The 17,490-nt window shown below is 36.6% G+C and overlaps 1 protein-coding gene across 5 annotated transcripts in view; it reads right to left on the bottom strand.

Annotated features, from left to right (window-relative positions):
- Positions 1-16,637, bottom strand: part of TRPC1 (transient receptor potential cation channel subfamily C member 1) — a 60,045-nt gene extending 43,408 nt beyond the window's left edge. For 2 of the 5 annotated variants that reach the window (XM_006202773.4, XM_006202774.4), the window contains exons 1-2: positions 15,961-16,637; positions 5,327-5,481 (exon numbers count right to left, since the gene is read on the bottom strand). In XM_006202773.4, the coding sequence (XP_006202835.2) occupies positions 5,327-5,481; positions 15,961-16,135 (330 nt within the window). In that variant the 5' untranslated portion in view covers positions 16,136-16,637. Of the gene's footprint in view, positions 1-3,537; positions 3,715-5,326; positions 5,482-15,960 lie in introns of those variants that run through there. The other 3 variants (XM_072958623.1, XM_072958613.1, XM_072958608.1) reach the window with 3 other exon arrangements.
- Positions 16,638-17,490: the final 853 nt, after the last annotated feature.

The raw sequence follows: 17,490 nt of genomic DNA, 5'->3' as shown, positions 1-17,490 counted from the left end.
GGAAATAGAGATTTTTTTCCAATTCTCTGTAACCAAGTCTACAGTCCTATTATGATCACTGGCAACTGTGACATCAGGTTTTGGGGGTTTTTTTGTTTTGTTTTGTAAGGATAACCATAAAGGCAGAAGAGAAAAATGGGGATAAGTAATGATTTAACCTAAGAAAATGCCTTGATTATTTTCAGTCTTTATCTGTTAGACTATGATCATCTTTAATAACTATTTGAATAAACATTTTCTCCCTTGAAAATGAAATTATATCAGATGTTAAATATTCCTCATAGCTGAAAACAAAAAACTTTCACCTACTTTATCTAGATGTCAAAAATAGGACTAAAAATGACAGATTTTACCTGGATGTGTAAAAATAGGACTAAGCACCTCAAAGAAAGGATTGGGGGCCATGTTCAACCATTAGAAACTGCCTATGTATTCATAAAGGAAAAACTCCCCACTCTCAGGGGACACTTAAATTACTATTTTATCCCTTTAAACTTTTAGGTTCATTGGGCTGTAGCTTATTCTTTAGAAACTAGCATTATTATTTTTCTGCTTTGAAAAAATTTTTCTTCAGTTTTTACTGGACTTGGTCAGGTAAAGCAAACAAACAAAAAGAACCATGTGTTCATTACTACTAAATATTTCATTTATTATTTTTAATTTTAACCTATAAAGATAACTACAGTAATGCCCCTGATCTCAAAGTCAAAACACTAGGTAACTCCAATCATCTGAAACATAGGCATGGATCTAGCTGCAAGTTTCTTCCAGAACCATACTGAGCTGTCACAAACTAACTTCATGGGCATTATTTCCTAGAAGCAACTGCCTCAACCACACGGACAGAGTAGTCTATAAATGACGGATATCTGGCTTTCCTAAGTACACTTCAGGTCTCTACTGAAAAAGGGAAGAGCTAGATTAAAGCCAACAAAGAAGAGGGAAAAGGATGAAAAAATTGCTAAAAAGTTGATCATTGAGAAGATAAAATATCAGCATAGCAAAATCAGTCAATACACAGCAGGCTGAAGCCATTTAATATAAGGAAAATATGTCAATCGTTTCAGACTATATGAAGCAAAGTAAAATGATTACACTCTCGACACCCACTTACGATGGTAAAGTTAAATTATATTCAGATATACTATTTAGTTAAGAATAAAGAAAGATTCATGTTAAATCTTTCCATGCTTAAAAGAATAAGCTTCAGATGTAAAAATATTTATTTATGTAAAAAAGTCATTAAATAAGGAGTTGCCATTGACTTATTCTGCACAATGCTGTGTTATTTGATAAAGAAGGAAGTTCTGAAGGAAAAAATGTTTTAAATTGTTTAAAAAATATCTGTGGGTATACAAAATGTCCTCATTGGTTTTGTTTCTCAATTGCTCAGATATTTGATCATTCCTTATTAAAATCTATTCAGTATATATTATGTATTAATGAGGTTACTATCTTCCTTCCCGCCTCAGAATTTGTCTTTTCAACAATTCCCATACTCTTTCCTCTAAGCTCAGAGTAAGAAACTACTTGTTTCCTTCCCAAAGCTAAATTTTCCACCTTGGTTTTAATTTAGTGCTGCAGTCTTCTATAGGACCTTGGTCCTCCATTCGCAGAAATACCAGTCCTAGCCCCACCTCCTAAAAACATGAAATTCTTCCTTACTCTTTGCTAACTTGACTTGATCTATCTTTTTCTTACCACTCAAGTTTTTACTCTCCCACTCTGCAAACTTCTCAAACCCATGCATATCATTTTCTCTAATTTTCGCGATGCCAGAGTTTCAAAATCTAATGGCCTTTCCTACTTCCACGTGTTTCTTGATTTCTAAGCAACATAGTAAAACTGTTTCTTTGGTCTTCACAACGCTGCATTATCCTAACTCCTTTAATGAAACCCTTTCCTTCTAATGTACTTTATTGATGTAGATGCTCCCTGAGAAAGAATCAGCACTAGTTTGCTCTTCTCTGTGATTTCACCCGCTGTCGCAATGTCGGTGATCTCCCCACGCCCACGACTGCTGTATCTCTCCAGCCCAACCTCTCCCTAGAGTTGTAAGCGTTCCATTGGAAACTGCCTGATATCCTTAAAATAAACAAGGCTAAAACCAGAATTCACATTTCTCTGCCCTGAGCTTGACTTCTTAGCTTCCTGTTTTTCTTTCAACCTTCTCCAAATCACCCATGTTTAAGATTTTCAAATCATCTTGGACTCCTTCTCAGTTCCCTCCTCCAAATTCAAATACTCACTAAGTTCTATCAATACTTCCCCCATAACATCTCTCACATCTGCCATCCCTCTCTCATTCTTAGAGCCCAGTATTCTAGGTCAGGCTTTAATCTCTTCATATTTGGATTACTATAAAAACCGCTCACTCAAGCTATTTATAGCCCTCCCCACTTTCCACTTCTTAATCTATATTGAACACAGCCACTAATTGGTTTTTCTAAAATGCCATTGGACACATGACATCCTTTCTCAAAAATCATTTAATGATCTCACTATCTATCATATAAAACACAAATTTCTTAGCCTGGCATTCAGGCTCTTTTCATCAGTTTTGTTTTAGTTATTTTCCCAGGTATCTCCCACTGCTATCCAACCCAAATATTTTGTTCAAAAAGACTACGTCAATTCACTGTCTCAAGAATATACATTGAATGTGCCTTTGTTTACATCTTTCTCCACCTCCTATCCCTGACCTAGCTATACATTTTTGAGAGTAGTTTCAGGAAATAGGTAAAAGCATGTACTCTGGAGCCAGAACCTGGGTTCTAATTCCGGATGTGGCATTTATGCTGTTGACTTTGGACATGTTACTGAAATTTTCTGTACCTTGGCTTTCTCCTCTATAAAATAGGAATAATAATTGTACCTATCTCACAGGGCTGTTGTGAGGACTAAAGAAGTGAATATATTTAAGATTCCTAGTACACGGTAGAACTATATAAATATTACCAATTATTAGTATTTCAAGGCTGAGCTCAACTGACACTCTTCCATGAAACCTTTCTTGATGGCTCCAATCCAGTTTCCAAAACATTTATTGCAAACCACAAAAGTTTAAGTACGAAACAGAGTTTCTCAATAGTGGCACTATTGACATTTTGGGCCAGATAATTCTTTGTTGTGGGATAATTCTTTGTTTAGGGGCTGTCTTGTTCACCATAGGTTGTTTAGCGGTATCCCTACCTCTGCCCACCAGGTGCCAGCAGTAACCCACTCCCAGCTGTAAAATCAAAATGTTTCCAGCTGTTGCCAAATGTTCCCTGAGGGACAAAATTGTCCAGTTGCGAACCACTGGTATACCACAAGATAAAATACATGAAAGCACCTTGTAATCTCAAAGGAATACACAAAGGTCAAGTATTATTACCACTTAGCACTTAGGGAATACATTTTTGTATTACTTAATTGATTTAAAAATTCATATATACTTTCATTGTGCAATTAGTCCTTTAGTACAGAACTCATGTTTTACATATTCATTTCCACAATCACAACCAACCCAAAGGCCTTGGACATTTGTTGACTTACAGAGAAGACAGAACAACCTGAGGTAACCTGAGACAGAACACAGTGAACTGGAAAGAGCATGGGATTTGCAGTCAGAAGACTAGGTTCAAATCTTAGCTTTGCCCTTACTTTAGAACTTTGGGCAATTCATTACAGTCTGTGAGCCTCAGTTTTCTGAACTATAAAATAATACATCTATATAGGTTGGCTATGACGTTCAACTGTGATCACGTATGTGAAAGAACCATGGACATTGCAGAAATTTTATATACATAGACTCTTACATGTAAAAAGACAACAATGATTATTATACCATAATACCTCTTTTATATAGAATCATCAGAGACTTTCTTGGTAACCTTATTGTCTAGGTAACTGAAGCTTATGCCTTTAAGTGTTTAACTTTGAAATTTCAACTATTTTGACGTAAGTTTTCTGCTTCAGAAGTACTATATATATTCTTCCTTCTTCTAAAACAATACATACTGAATATAATTTAACTTTCCCTTACTGCCTCTGGGCCATTGTTATAAACGTCAGTTACCACTCTCACATAGGGCTCCCTTAGAGATTATCAGGCATGTAATGCTGCAGACGTCTTTATTAAGCAGAGTCAGAGGTCCTGTGCCTCACTTCGTTCCACTACAGCCCTTATGCTGCCCCTCTCGTTCTCTATGGATTAGAAAACTAACTAAGTTTATTGATGTACAATCTAAAATGAGAAAAAATAGACTTTGAAGAAGGTCTCCAGACATACTCCTATGACTAAAGTTCATAAATGGTAAACTTCATGGCATCTACTCTGGCTGCTCAGAGGTATTTTTCACTTCCTGGCTCTTGGTGGTGCTCTGTGTAACTGAAATGTCTGAGAAAGCGTTTCTTTTTCTACTCTAAATACGTATACATAGAGACAGTGCCATATGTTGTAATATACATATGTATATTATTATCTCTATAAAGAAATGTACATAGGACTAACCTACTTATTTTTTAAAAAAATCTGTGAGTGCTCCCTGGTGCCACTCAAAAAAAAAGAAGTCTCATTAATTTAAAGCTACAATAATCACACTATTTGAAAGAAAAAGAAAAGAGCCAGAATTCATGTGCTAAGTCCCATAAGCAAACCAAAAAGGAAAGAAAATTGTATTATTAAATTTCCTTCAGAATCTCTTGACTGAATTCTTTCGAGACCTATACACATGCCTGCTTTTTCACCTGAATGATATGAAGACAAACAGAAAGGTCAGTATTTTCCAGTTTAAAAAAATTCATTCACCTTTAATTATAAGCAAACACTAAATTTCAGACAAAAAGGAAAATTTAATTTAATAAAACTTAACAGGAGAAAACAAAGTCAAACTGAAAATTGCTTTGTGAGTGAGAAGCATTTTGTTCTTATGCCTATAAATCATATGGGCTACAGAAATAACTGTTCTCCCAACACTTCCAGAATACTTATACTACTTTCTGATATATATGACAAATAAATAATAAGTAATAAAAACAAAGTCATCTTTAATTAGTTATGATAATTTACCACTGTTGGATATTTTAAAACATATAAGGGGGAGGAAATAAAAGTTGGGAGAAAAAGATAAATCAAGTCAAAATATTATAAAAAAAAGTTTTTGGGGGTTGTTTTAAAAACTTTTAGTGGCTTTCACAAATACAAGGTGACAGAAAGAGAAAAAACAGATATGAAGAGAAGAAGAAAAAAAGGGAGGGAGGGAAGGTGGGAGGGAAATAGAAGAAAACAAGGCATATCTAACAGTACTTAGAAGCTACTGGATAAGATTATCTAGCCTTGTACCTGACAACCGTAGTCCAAAAGAAGCTGCAGTATATCCAAGTTTTCATTTTCAATAGTTATGGTAACAGCATTTCTCCCAAGCACATCTACGCAATTTATGTTCAAGTCACCTGAACTGTTTTCCTCCAAAATCTTTTTAACCATATAATAGTCACCTAAATAACAATATACAAACATAATTTAATATCCATGATATATTAAATAAGAACATCTGTAAAGAAAATTTAGCTTGTTGATTTAAAATATTAAAAAATCTAAACTCATTTTTGTATATGGAAATGTGCAAAGAAAATGTGAACGTTTCCTTGCTGAAAAACTTACATCCTGATAAAATAGTATGTATATTGGCTGCAAACATAAAAAGTAGAAAAAATTTAAATATGCAGTTTAAAATAAAATTTGTTTAAAATTCATAACTGATTGATTATAAGGAAAGTTTTGGGAGACATTTAAAGCAATAAAGAATGTCCAAAAGTACAGACTAGATGCTAGAAAAATTAGAAACATAAAGGATTTAAGTTTTATATCTCAAATACATACACACATTAAATGGTTAAATGGTTAAAAATGAGATCTTGTAATAAGTGGAGGATATTATGAAGAGGTTTTACAGGGCAAAGTACACTTTGGAAAAGCAGTGTGAATATGTATATGCTTGTAGGTATGTATAGTAAGAGGAAAAGGTGCCTGAAATTCCTCCTCTTCTCCCCACTCTCCCAACACACACACGAACACACACACACCCATCTTATTAGTGAAGATGTTTAGATTAGATGATGAGGGAATAATCAACTGACAAAACTCTAAAGCAGGATTAGGATTAACACTTGTAAAGACCAGAGACAGAATATTTCAAAGTGAAGTTTGATTTGTCAGGATTATGCAGAGTAGCTTCTGGCTAACTACCCCACATCAAAACAGCTAACCCACAAAGGAAAATGAGAATAATTATGGAGGTAATCATTTTCACAGAGGGCCCACAATACTCGTCTGCTAACTAGTACATAATAAGGGGAATAAATCAAAAGATAAATATTAGAGAAAGAAAGCAAAGTGGGTTTTATTTTATTTCATCTTACTTTTTAACGTAAGAAAAATAAACCATTTTAAGTGACTTGCAAATATAGTTGTTCCTTAGAAGTCTATGGATAAGAAAAAGGAAAAGAACAATCAGAGTGGAAAACAGAAGGAAAGAAATGATTTCATGACACAGAAAGAGAAAATCCTAAAACTGGACCAAATGAGTGAATAAAAAAGGTAACAGACTTTTTTGGGTTAAAATTTTAAATAAATTTTGCTATTATTTTTAACCAATGACATTAAAGTCCCCACACATTTTGGAAGAAGATGAAAGGTAGTTTTCCTAATGGTATATTTCCTTACTTCCCTCAAGAAGAAAACTTTTACAATTGTTAGCCACTATATATAAAAACAGACTTAAAAAAAAAAAGTTTCTTCCGTATAGCACAGGGAACTATGTTCAATATTTTGTAATAATCTCTAATGGAAAAAAAAAAGTAAACGGATATACGCATGTATATGCATGACTGGGACATTGTGCTGTACACCAGAGAGTGACGCATTGCAACTGACTGTACTTCAATTTAAGAAATAAAATACATTAAAAAAAGAAAACTAGTCAAAAAGAAATATTTTCCTCATAGCACTAATTAATATTTAGATACTAATGCTCCATGACAAAAACTTATCAAGCAATTCACAAAGTGAATTTCTTAGTCACAAGTTGAAATGATAGTGAACATGCAGATTTGTCACTATTGGAAAAAAACTTGAAAACCTTATTTCAGGTGAATTTATTTCAGTATCTTAGTTGGAAGAGGATGCTACCCATAAAAACTCTTGATATATTTTCTTTGGTTTAATGATATATCTAGGTGAGGATTCGTTTTTTATTTATCCTGCCCGGAATTCATTAGGCTCTCTGAATCTCCTCATCAAAATGCAATATTTTCAGCCATTATCTCTTCAAATATTGCTTCATCCTATACTGTTTTTTCTCCTTTCAGAACTTCTTTAGACATCATTTAAGATCGTCCCACTCCAACTTCTGTGTCTCTAAAGATGTCTTATATTTCCTCTTTCTCACTCTCTTTCCTGCATTCTGGATAACTTCTGATTTCTCGTCCAGTCACTTATTCCTCCTTCAACTAGTTCTGCTGATGAAGCCACTCATTAATTTTAAAAATTTTAATGATTATGTTTTGTATTTCTATAAATCTTTCTATATTTATTTCTATAAATTTATTTCCAAATCTTTTGATATACTTTCTTCTGTTTTCACTTCCTTATTTTAAGTCCTTAGTCATTTTAAACATACTTATTTTATGGTCTCTATATGATAATTATCTGACAGTCTTAGGGATTTAATCTTATTTATTGTGTCTACTGAGTCATGATAATGGGTGGCTATCTTCTGAATTTTTAAATTGGGTACTGCAAACTCATCTTCATGCAGCTTAACTATGGGAAACTAGGTAGCCTGGTATGAAAATTTGTCCCACCAAGGATGTTGTTTGCTTTTTCCAGGTAACAGAGATTTTGCTACCCTATGAATCATTTTTGTATTAATTTCTCAGTTTAGGTTTTCCCAGATGAAGTAGGTAGTATTAATTTAAACCCCAGGCCAACAAAAGGCAGAACCATAGTTACAAATTCATAGAGAAGTCTTATTTAAAAGCTTCTTTGTAGTCTCCCTTTGCTGATGGACAGGTTCTTTTCTCATCTACCCCTCTGCTAAAAGTGTAGTCCTTTAAGGCTCCTGGTTTCATGCTTAGATGTTGTTCCAAACCCTCACGTTGTACAAACTCAAGGCTTTGTAACCTGTTTCTATATGGGCATTAAAATTCAAATCCCTACAATGCCCAGACCAATAACTCTTGCTCCCACACCCAGAGCAGTCAAATGTCAGCTCACACACTCCTCTGTTATCCAGTCTTTTCTTTATGTTTGAATCTGCTTCCCTTACTTTCTTGAAAGCTCAGCTGTTCATTTAAATAGATGTTTGTTATATTTTAGCTAGCATTTCTAGGCGATCTCAAGCAGAAGAGTTTTCAGATTACCTAGTCAGCCATGTTGCTAGAGACAGAAAAGTCTAAAGCACTGTATATAAATATAATTCTTATAAAATTTTATAAACTTCACATATAGCAAATGGTCAAAAACAACTGCTACATGTTTTAAAAGTTTAGGTTGCTGTTTAAAAAGTAAATGTATTGCAAATGTCAGATACATCAGCTTTAAGGTTTCAAAGACTATTTCCATTACAGACAGGGGCTATGTAAGGGGAAAAAAACTTAAAAATCAAAACCAGATAATTTTTACCTCTAGAAATAATAAAAACTTCCACCCTGCCACAGTTGCTACACTCATGCAAAAGAAAAATTACAAACTAGTCACAGAACCTATAGGAAACCTAGAATGGTTTCTAAGCATTCCACCTAAGTTTATATTTGCAAGTCATTTAAAACAATAAGCTATATTCAGAAAGCCCAGAATAGTCTTAATATTTATCATGAGTGTATATGTAAGAAGAGGTTAGTTAATTTAAAATATATAACAAGAAGCTATAGAGTAAGGATTACAATGCATTCTTATGTCACGCATACATATACATTTTTAAAATTTTATACTAAAGTTGCTTTTAAGAGTTACATACACTTTTCATCTTTTAGAATATAACATATAGAAAGAAATGTAACATAATTCATTTACATTTTTAGCTCAATGGTTGTTTTTTTCCAGTGAAGGAAAAGAAACTTTTTATTTTGAGAAGAAACTTTTTCAACCAATTCCACCAGTATACAAATTCAACAGCAAGACTTCTCAGCTCCCCCTCTCCAAAATATTTCCCATACTTATTCACTTTATCCACTGCATACTGCTACCCCCAGTACAAGACACCATCATCTCTCTCCTGGACTCTGCATTAACCTCTCTACTTTTATACCTGCCTACATTCTAGTACAGGGGTCAAAAACCTTTTTCTATAAAGGGCCACACAGTGAAAATTTAGGCTTTGTGGGCCATACAATCCCAGTTGCAAATACTCAAATCTGCTCTGGCAGCACAAAAGTGGCCATGGACCGTACGTACACAATAAGCTCCAATGTGTTCCAATAAAACCTTATTTATGGACGCTCAAGTTTGAATTTCATATAATGTTCACATGTTACGAAATATTCTTCTTCTTTTGATTTATTCCCATTTGAAATGTAAAACCCATTCTTAGCCTACAGGCCTTACAAAAACAAGTGGTGGGTGGATTTGGCCTGTGGACCAGTTTCCCCACCCCTGCTCTGACACCACGTCTTTAGTCTACTCTCCACCCAGCAGCCAGAGTGATCATTTTAAAATTAAAATCATACCAGGTTTTCAATCCTCGAGATTTTTAATTACACTTTAAATGCCAAAATCTTCCCTGTGGCTTACTGAGCCCTATGGGATCTTGGCCCTGCTACCATTCTGAATTTATCTTGTTGCCACTCTCCCACTCACCCACTATGATCTTTCTAAACCAATATTTTCCAAACTGCAGGTTGCAACCCATTAGCAGTCATGAAATCAATGTAGCGAGTCCTAACGAGTAATTTTTTTAAATGAAATAGTACATAAAAATACCAGCGTAATCTCATGGATCCCTAGCAACAAATTCACGCTGGCCAACTGTGATAAACCCTTGAGAAATACAGTGGAAAACTGTTATAGTATCGATGAAGAACTGGTGATTCCACCTTTTCTACAATGGCATCTCATTTTATTTTCTGCCATATGATGGTAAATTTCAACATCACTGAAATGGGAGCATTAATATTGATCAGTTTAATTTTATGGTAACTAAATTTTCAGTTAGTTATGAAGCATGAAAGAATTTATCTGTCAGAAAAAGCTTTTCAAATCAAGTTTCTATAACAAAACTTTTTGCTCTGGGAACTGCAACATTCTAATTGAACTATTACTAAAGACACTTAAAACAGAAGATTTTATTATTAAGAGGAAAAAGAATTACGAAGTAAAAAAATACAAAGACATGATCAAATTCCAGTTGTTGGATATGGAAATATAAATAGTGACAGTATTGATTAAAATGTTTACAGCAAACTTCAAATTAGTTTGAACCAAATTCTAAAAAGAAAAAAAAATACATACAAGACTTTCAGAGTGCAGATGATTTAAAATGTAGTTTACCAAATGTGCAAAACCCAGCATTTATCATAGACCCCAATGTATTTGTAATCATATTACTGTGAATGAAATCTTCAAAATTAAAGAGTTGGAAACATGGTATGCTGAATATTTTTGGAAAAAGATAATTATTACCATAATTGTCCATTAATGAAGACTATTAATGATAATAAATATCACCTGGCAAAAGAGCAAAGACATTGCTGCAGGAAAAAAATTATACTTAGAGCGTAGAAGGTAATGCTGATTTTTTAATAGTTAATTAGTTTATAAATTAAAAATTAACATATTCTTGAGTCTCTTAGAAGCAATGTTTATTTTGTAATTAGAGTCTGGTAAATGACTTGCAGTCCAATACACAGTGATGTTACAAGTTGTATAAAACTTTAGTTAATATTAGGTATGCAGCAACAGAGTTTCATAAAGAATTTGTTGTGTTGCTTAAATTTAAACTCATATACATTTAAATTATAAATATTTATAAAACTGAAAAAATATACTATCAATCAACACAAATGAAGCTACAAAATTATAAAAGGATTAGTGATGGAGCAAAAATATGACCAGAAAATAAACATGAGATTTTTTTTTAATTAAGAGAAACTATTAATAACAGTGCTGATCATCACTTTATAGATCACAAAGTTTTGGCATCTAAAGAAATTCCACTGAATCTCATAACTAAATTGATGTGGTACTGGAATTCTTTTAGTTCTGATAATTCATGTAGGCTCCTAAAAGTCACTACTTTCACCTCCCAGCGATAGCTTTTGAACTCTACATATAAACTACTATTCTGAGATCTTAAACTTCTCAGTGTCATTAAATTTGGTGGTGTCAGTTATGAAGAAGATATTTATAACACTGGAAGCATGGAAGAAGAGGAATTTTCTTAAGTTGCAACAATACCCACACAATACAAATTAATCTTTTAACACCCTTTCCCAAAGTTTATAATACACTAGGTAAAAGGGTTTGGCTTGGCTTATGTTTTTAACTGCTCAGAATCAAAGACTGTATATTAAGAATATCCTATGTTCCAAGTCACAAATAGGCAATTAAAATTAAATTGATCATTTGTTTCTTCCCTTGAGACAGATCTGTTAGGTACAAATATACTTTTTTTCCCTTTACTGCTCCTCACAAGAGCACAAGAGAGCATTTCCAATACAGAAGAATCTACAAAGGACAGGGATGTAGTCAGTTACTTCTTGATAAAGCAACTTTCCAAGAGCCTTAACAAAATTAGCTTGATAAATGTATCTGGATGATGACTTACAGAAAAGAGCAGCAAATTAAAAATGAAATAAAGAAGCATACCTGTGGGATCACTACAAAGAAATGCCAGTATTATAGTACTATGAAGCAGAGAGCTGCTCAATAATAAGTCTGTTATAAACTATCCAACAAGATTTTGACGAGTTAAGAGTCTTTTTTGTTAAAATAACTGTGAACCGTACACTATGGCTCCACTGGTGATTTGACAACTGTCCTGTACAAAATACTTAAATGCTATGCCTAATGACAATTTGTGAGCTGTCTGTAGAATTTCATCTATAGCACCCTTCTTACCTCTCCTTTCTGCAAAATTTTCTTCCCTCCACAGCATATATCTCTTTACATTAGGTCCCCCTTGTCAACATAAAACTTCTCGGTAGTACCCAGTTTTCTGCACTTTTTCTTCCCACTGCCATCCTCTTCAACCACACACATCAGAAATTTCTTTTCAAATAGTTTTTTAAAAAGTTTCATTAGTATTAAGTAAGATGTTTTAAAACAGCAGCTTAATACTACTTCTCCCAGAAATGTTGCCCATTTTAAAAGCATGCTTAGCCAAAGGTATGCAAATTTTAAGTGGGAATTCAGGCATCAAAGCAACCTCCATACAATGCAGCAAATCAAACCACAAAGGTGACACAAGACTATTATTAGACTGAGGTGACTATTATTAGACTGAGTCCAAGAATAAAGGTGAAATTCTGCTCTCTCCAACCCTCCCCTGACCCCATGCTGAAATTTCAAGAAGGTCCTCCTGACTTAGTAATTGCAAGTCCAATTTCCTGAAAATGCTCTTCAAGGGAAGTTGGCAGGGACTAAATCCAGACTGAATCCTTTCATCATTTCCTTTTTCTGAACAAGAACTGATGACTGATCATCAGCAAATTAAAGGGTTTATACTAAAGCTACCATCTACTCAATAGTTACTTTAAAAGAGGTGAATTAATGTGAACTATATTTAGCTTAGATGCTCCCAAAACAAACACATTAATTCCTTCTCCAGCCAGTAGAGCTGAAGTAAACCACTGGCTCCCGCAAATAAAAGTGGTTCATTACCACACTAACTCTCAATGAGAAAGGAAAAAGACGTGGGTGGTAAGAATAACGGCTTAACATTTCATAAAACAACACACTTACAGCTGCTTTTGTTTCAATTAACCTTTACCTCTGAATTCCAGCATTCCATGCCTAAAAAGAATACAAGTGTACTTTTTGAGAATTTTACTTGGCCGGGGGGGGGGGGGGCAGACAACTTTATGTAACTGCACAGGAAACTTCGATTCATTTTTTCTTGTAAATTTTATAGAAAGAAAAGAACCAATATTACCTTTGAGATGATTCTGGCCCACTTTCAAGATCAGTAACAGCCACTATTAAGTGGCCACTATGTGGATCAGCATTTGCCTAGCTCTACTGAACTAATTTACATAAAATCCAGCTATACAAACAATAAGATCAAACTATAACATCTTTTTCTTTCTTACTTTTTTTCTTTACTCCTTAATCTGGGCATACCTTTCAAAAGGCCACTCATCCACTAGGAAACATAACCACCCCATCTCCACAATTTTTGCTTTAGGAATTCTCCCTAAGTGGAATGTATTATGAACATTTTACACTTGTAGAGTAAAACTGCTTAATGAAAAAGGATGAGAAACATAGATGTTCTAGAGTGGATTTTCTCTGGTGCTATTAAAGCTTTTTACTTTCATTGGATAAATATAATTCACAGAAACCATGATTAATAAAACATTCATAGAGAGCAAGTTTAATTTCCAACTAGTAAGTCCAAATACGGATGTCTTTTCTAGCACAAATGACTTTCATCCATTCAACTACAACTAGTTCAATATAACATATTAGTTAAGAGCACAGGCTCAAAATAGATCCCAGTTCTACTACTTCCTAACTAATGTAACTTTGGCCAGAATAATTCTAAAATTTTGCAGAGTCTCACTTTTCTCATTTGTAAAATGGGGATAACAACAAATCTGGCTCATGGGGTTGTGAGTCATCTATGAAATGCCATATGCACTCTACCCCAAAAGTTGTTTCAGTAAATGTTTGCCATTTGGTTTGATGAAAGCTCCAAAGTAATAATGGAAACTATAGCTACTTCAGGAAATTTCTCACTTTTAGATTTGGTTTGGGTAACACTAAAAAGGTTTTAAAAATTTTAGTGAATATAAACATGCAAACAAAAAAACCCTGTTGTAACTCAAAGTTATTTTCTCAGTGTAAATGTATGCTATAAGTATGTGTAAGAAATAAGCCATTTTTCCAAATCTAACCCAAGAACTCATTTCAGCACACCTGAAAAGGAAAATATCTATTTAATCTCACTCATGAGAAAAAATTTTAACTTATATGGGGGAGAAAAAGCATGCATATTTACTTTCCACCTCACCCCCAAACGCCAAATCTCTCCAAGGATCTTAACGATGTTATAAAAGGGAAACTGAACTGACAAAGAATACCAAGCTATTTCACCTGGCACTACTGGAAGGACTACAAAACTGTCAAACATATTAAAACTTTTTTGAAATATGTCATGCAATAATCCTAAATACACACACCATACAAGTTCTTACTCCACCATGTTCCATTACAACATTGCTCTGTCCTCAGTTTGGCAGGAATATTAAATTGACTCTTTTGACATACTTTGTTTGCTTTAAAATAACCATAGCTCAGTAAGCTGGGGGTAGATGTAGCTGTCAGTTACTAATTCTAGTACAGCAATCTTTTCCCTTTCCCTTTAAGAGAATACTTGAAGGAAGAGAACTCAGACTATCCCTTCCAGTAATACTAAATAATGTTACGTCATCCACAGGTAATGATTTTTGTGAGGTTATAGACATATATTCCATGCTTAAATTCCCAGGACTATTTGAAGTTGTGTCCATAGAAGTATGGACTTTCTAAAATGCTTTCATAATATGATTTAATACTATTACATAAGATCATAAAAGTGACTCAGGATAGACACAGATGGACTTTATGTATCAATGTGTTTTCAAAAAGTTGTGTAAATAAAATCTTATTCAAAAGCAGTTAGAGAGGTCAGGGAGGCTGTCCTCATAAATGCAAACAAACAAAAAATCCTCTGTAGTTAATCTTTTTACAGTGTAAGTTACCCATTGGGTTAGTATTTTTGAAGTTTGCATGACCCTAAACATTCTTCCTAAGTGAGCGTGGCCATTGTAAGGCAAGCTGAATAAATTTACAAAGAGAAAATTTACGGCACTTTTTTACATGTAGGAAATAAAAGCAGTCTCAGGGCAATCAATTTCCCATTTTTTAAAATTACATTTGTCAACAGAAGGCATGCATAAATGAAGAGACTTTATTATGGCCTTTATAAAAGTGATCGATTTCTAGATTTTTTTTAAAACAACGAAAACACATTAAATATATTCCACATTTCTGCCCTGTAATTATTTTGCACTACCTTTATTTCCCAAAGAAGGATGAGGAGCAACAAACTTTCCTCTCCAATAAAAAGCACGAACAAAGTTGTTCCATAAATTTGAAGAAACTTTGGGACTACAGCAGAATTTCTCCATAAAGTCCTGTCTTATTTGTCCACCTAGGATACTGATATACCTAATCCCACACAAAGGTCACTGAACACCAAGGCACTGCGTGGCTGGTGCTAAATAATACAACTAAGGTTTTAAAGAAAACGGATAACAAAAACCAGCTGAGAGCCAATAAACAGTAGGTATCTTAAGCAAAGTCTAGGGATTTTTGGACTGAAACTAGACAAACCCTCTGGGCTTGCAGAAAGAACTGAAGCTCCGAGTGGGGGATACCAGGTCATTCAGGTGGTCAGTAGCGGAGGTGAGGCTAAAACCTTCGGTTCCGGGCCCCCACGACGCTACCCGAACACCAGACCCCACGAAGGGAGGCCACAGCCAGAGCCACCACCCTAGGTGCAGTGCTCGGAGGGTGGCACCCGCGGCTACTCCCGCCTGTCAACTCCGCACACACAGGGCAGAGGCGGTGCCGGGCCGCCCAGGAGATGCAGTGGGCGCGGCGGGAACAGATGCTGGGCGCGTGAGGAAGAGCGAGTGCCCCGAGCTGAGGTTGGGGAGAGGATGGGAGTGGAGGGCAGGAGCGTCCAAAAGCGGAGAAAGGGGCCTAGCTCTCACCCTTGTCGCACGCCAGCAAGAAAAGCTTCTCGTTCAGGGTGTTCTCCTCCTTCACCTCCCGCACATCCTTCAGCGCCATCACCTCGTTCGGCGACGAAGAGGATGGGGAGGAAGGCAGGGAGGAGGAGGAGGAGGCGCCCGAGAGGTCCGTGCTCGGGTACAAGGCCGCCATCATCGCGGCCCATGAAGGGGGCAGGCCAGGAGACGGGGGCGGGGCCCCCACCAGCCCCGACCCCGACCCCAGCCCCGCCCCCGGGCTGGAAAAGGGATGAGTTGTTCCCACGGCCGCCTCGGCGCGGGGCCCGTTGGCCCCGAAGGGCGTCGCCTCCCCTCGGAGCCAGCAGTCGCCCTCCACTGACAGCCCCAGGTTGGTGGCGGCGCATGCGCGGCCCCGGGGCCAGCGCCCCCTCCCCAGCCGCCGGCGCCCGGGCCGAGCCGGTCCGCGCCCGTCCGGGGACGACAGAGTGGCACGCGCCAGGGCGGCAGCCGAGCGCGGGGCCGTGCTAGGAGCCGCAGGGGCCGCGCGGGGGGCGGCCCGGCCCGAGAGGAGGACGAAAATCCGTGGGAGAGGAGCTCCAAGAGGCGATTCTGCATCCGCCGGGCTCCCAGGCTGGGAGAGCAGCCGGCCGAGCTGCTCCTAGAGATGTTCGCGGTTTTCCTCACGTCATCTTCCGCTCGGAGGACCGCGACGACAACGGGGCGGGCTCGTTGGTGGGCGGAGCCTGAGGCGAGGCGGGGTTTACGAGTGCCCCGCCCCCTGCTCCTGACTAGCCGGCCGCCTTTTGGAAGCCCTCCAGCTGCCGAGGAAAGGGCGAACGACCGGGTGCACTCTGTCCACACCCAGATGCGAGTTTGAGGTAATTTCCCCGCGGTCTCCTACTGCACATAACTAAACATCATGCGATGTGTTTCACTGAGACTCTGACGACTTAACGTGTAGTCGAAACCCCCTGTGGAATTGTCAAATTATTGCATACTCCTTTGTCCTCTCCCTAGAGCAGAAAGGACAGGGCCCTCGCCAGTCCGCCACACCTGTGTTGTTTGTGCGTACTTCTATTGGGCTAGCTACCCTCGTTTCTAAACTGTGTTTTCGAAAACTCGTTTGTAATATAAAATTTGCGTAACATTTCTGAGGTCATCCATTGGATGAGCACATCATTCGGATCTACTCTACATCACAGTCCTTCCAGTGGTTTTTTGTTCATCTAAACACAAATCAGATTTTAAGATAAGTGTTATTTAAGCAAAAGCTAACTGAAGTGCAATAAATGTTACTTCCTTGAATTTTTTTTTAATCAGGCTTTTATTTAAAGCAGATTCTTGCACCTACAAAAGCTGGGGGAGGAGGACTGGCAATTGGATCTCGAATAATTTTTATTGCTTTCCACACCCAACTACAAAAATCTAAATTGTGCCCTTAGTGCTTTAGGTTTGTAAGACGATGCATATATTTACTTCAGAGTATCGTATATTTGAGAGAAATACGTCCTATTCTGTTCGGGTTGATTTGTTACATCCCTGCCAACATTA

This window comes from Vicugna pacos, chromosome 1 (assembly GCF_048564905.1).
Source record: "Vicugna pacos chromosome 1, VicPac4, whole genome shotgun sequence".
Lineage (NCBI taxonomy): Eukaryota > Metazoa > Chordata > Mammalia > Artiodactyla > Camelidae > Vicugna > Vicugna pacos.
The sequence above is the reverse complement of the archived record's forward strand: the minus strand, read 5'-3'. Positions and strand labels throughout refer to the sequence as shown.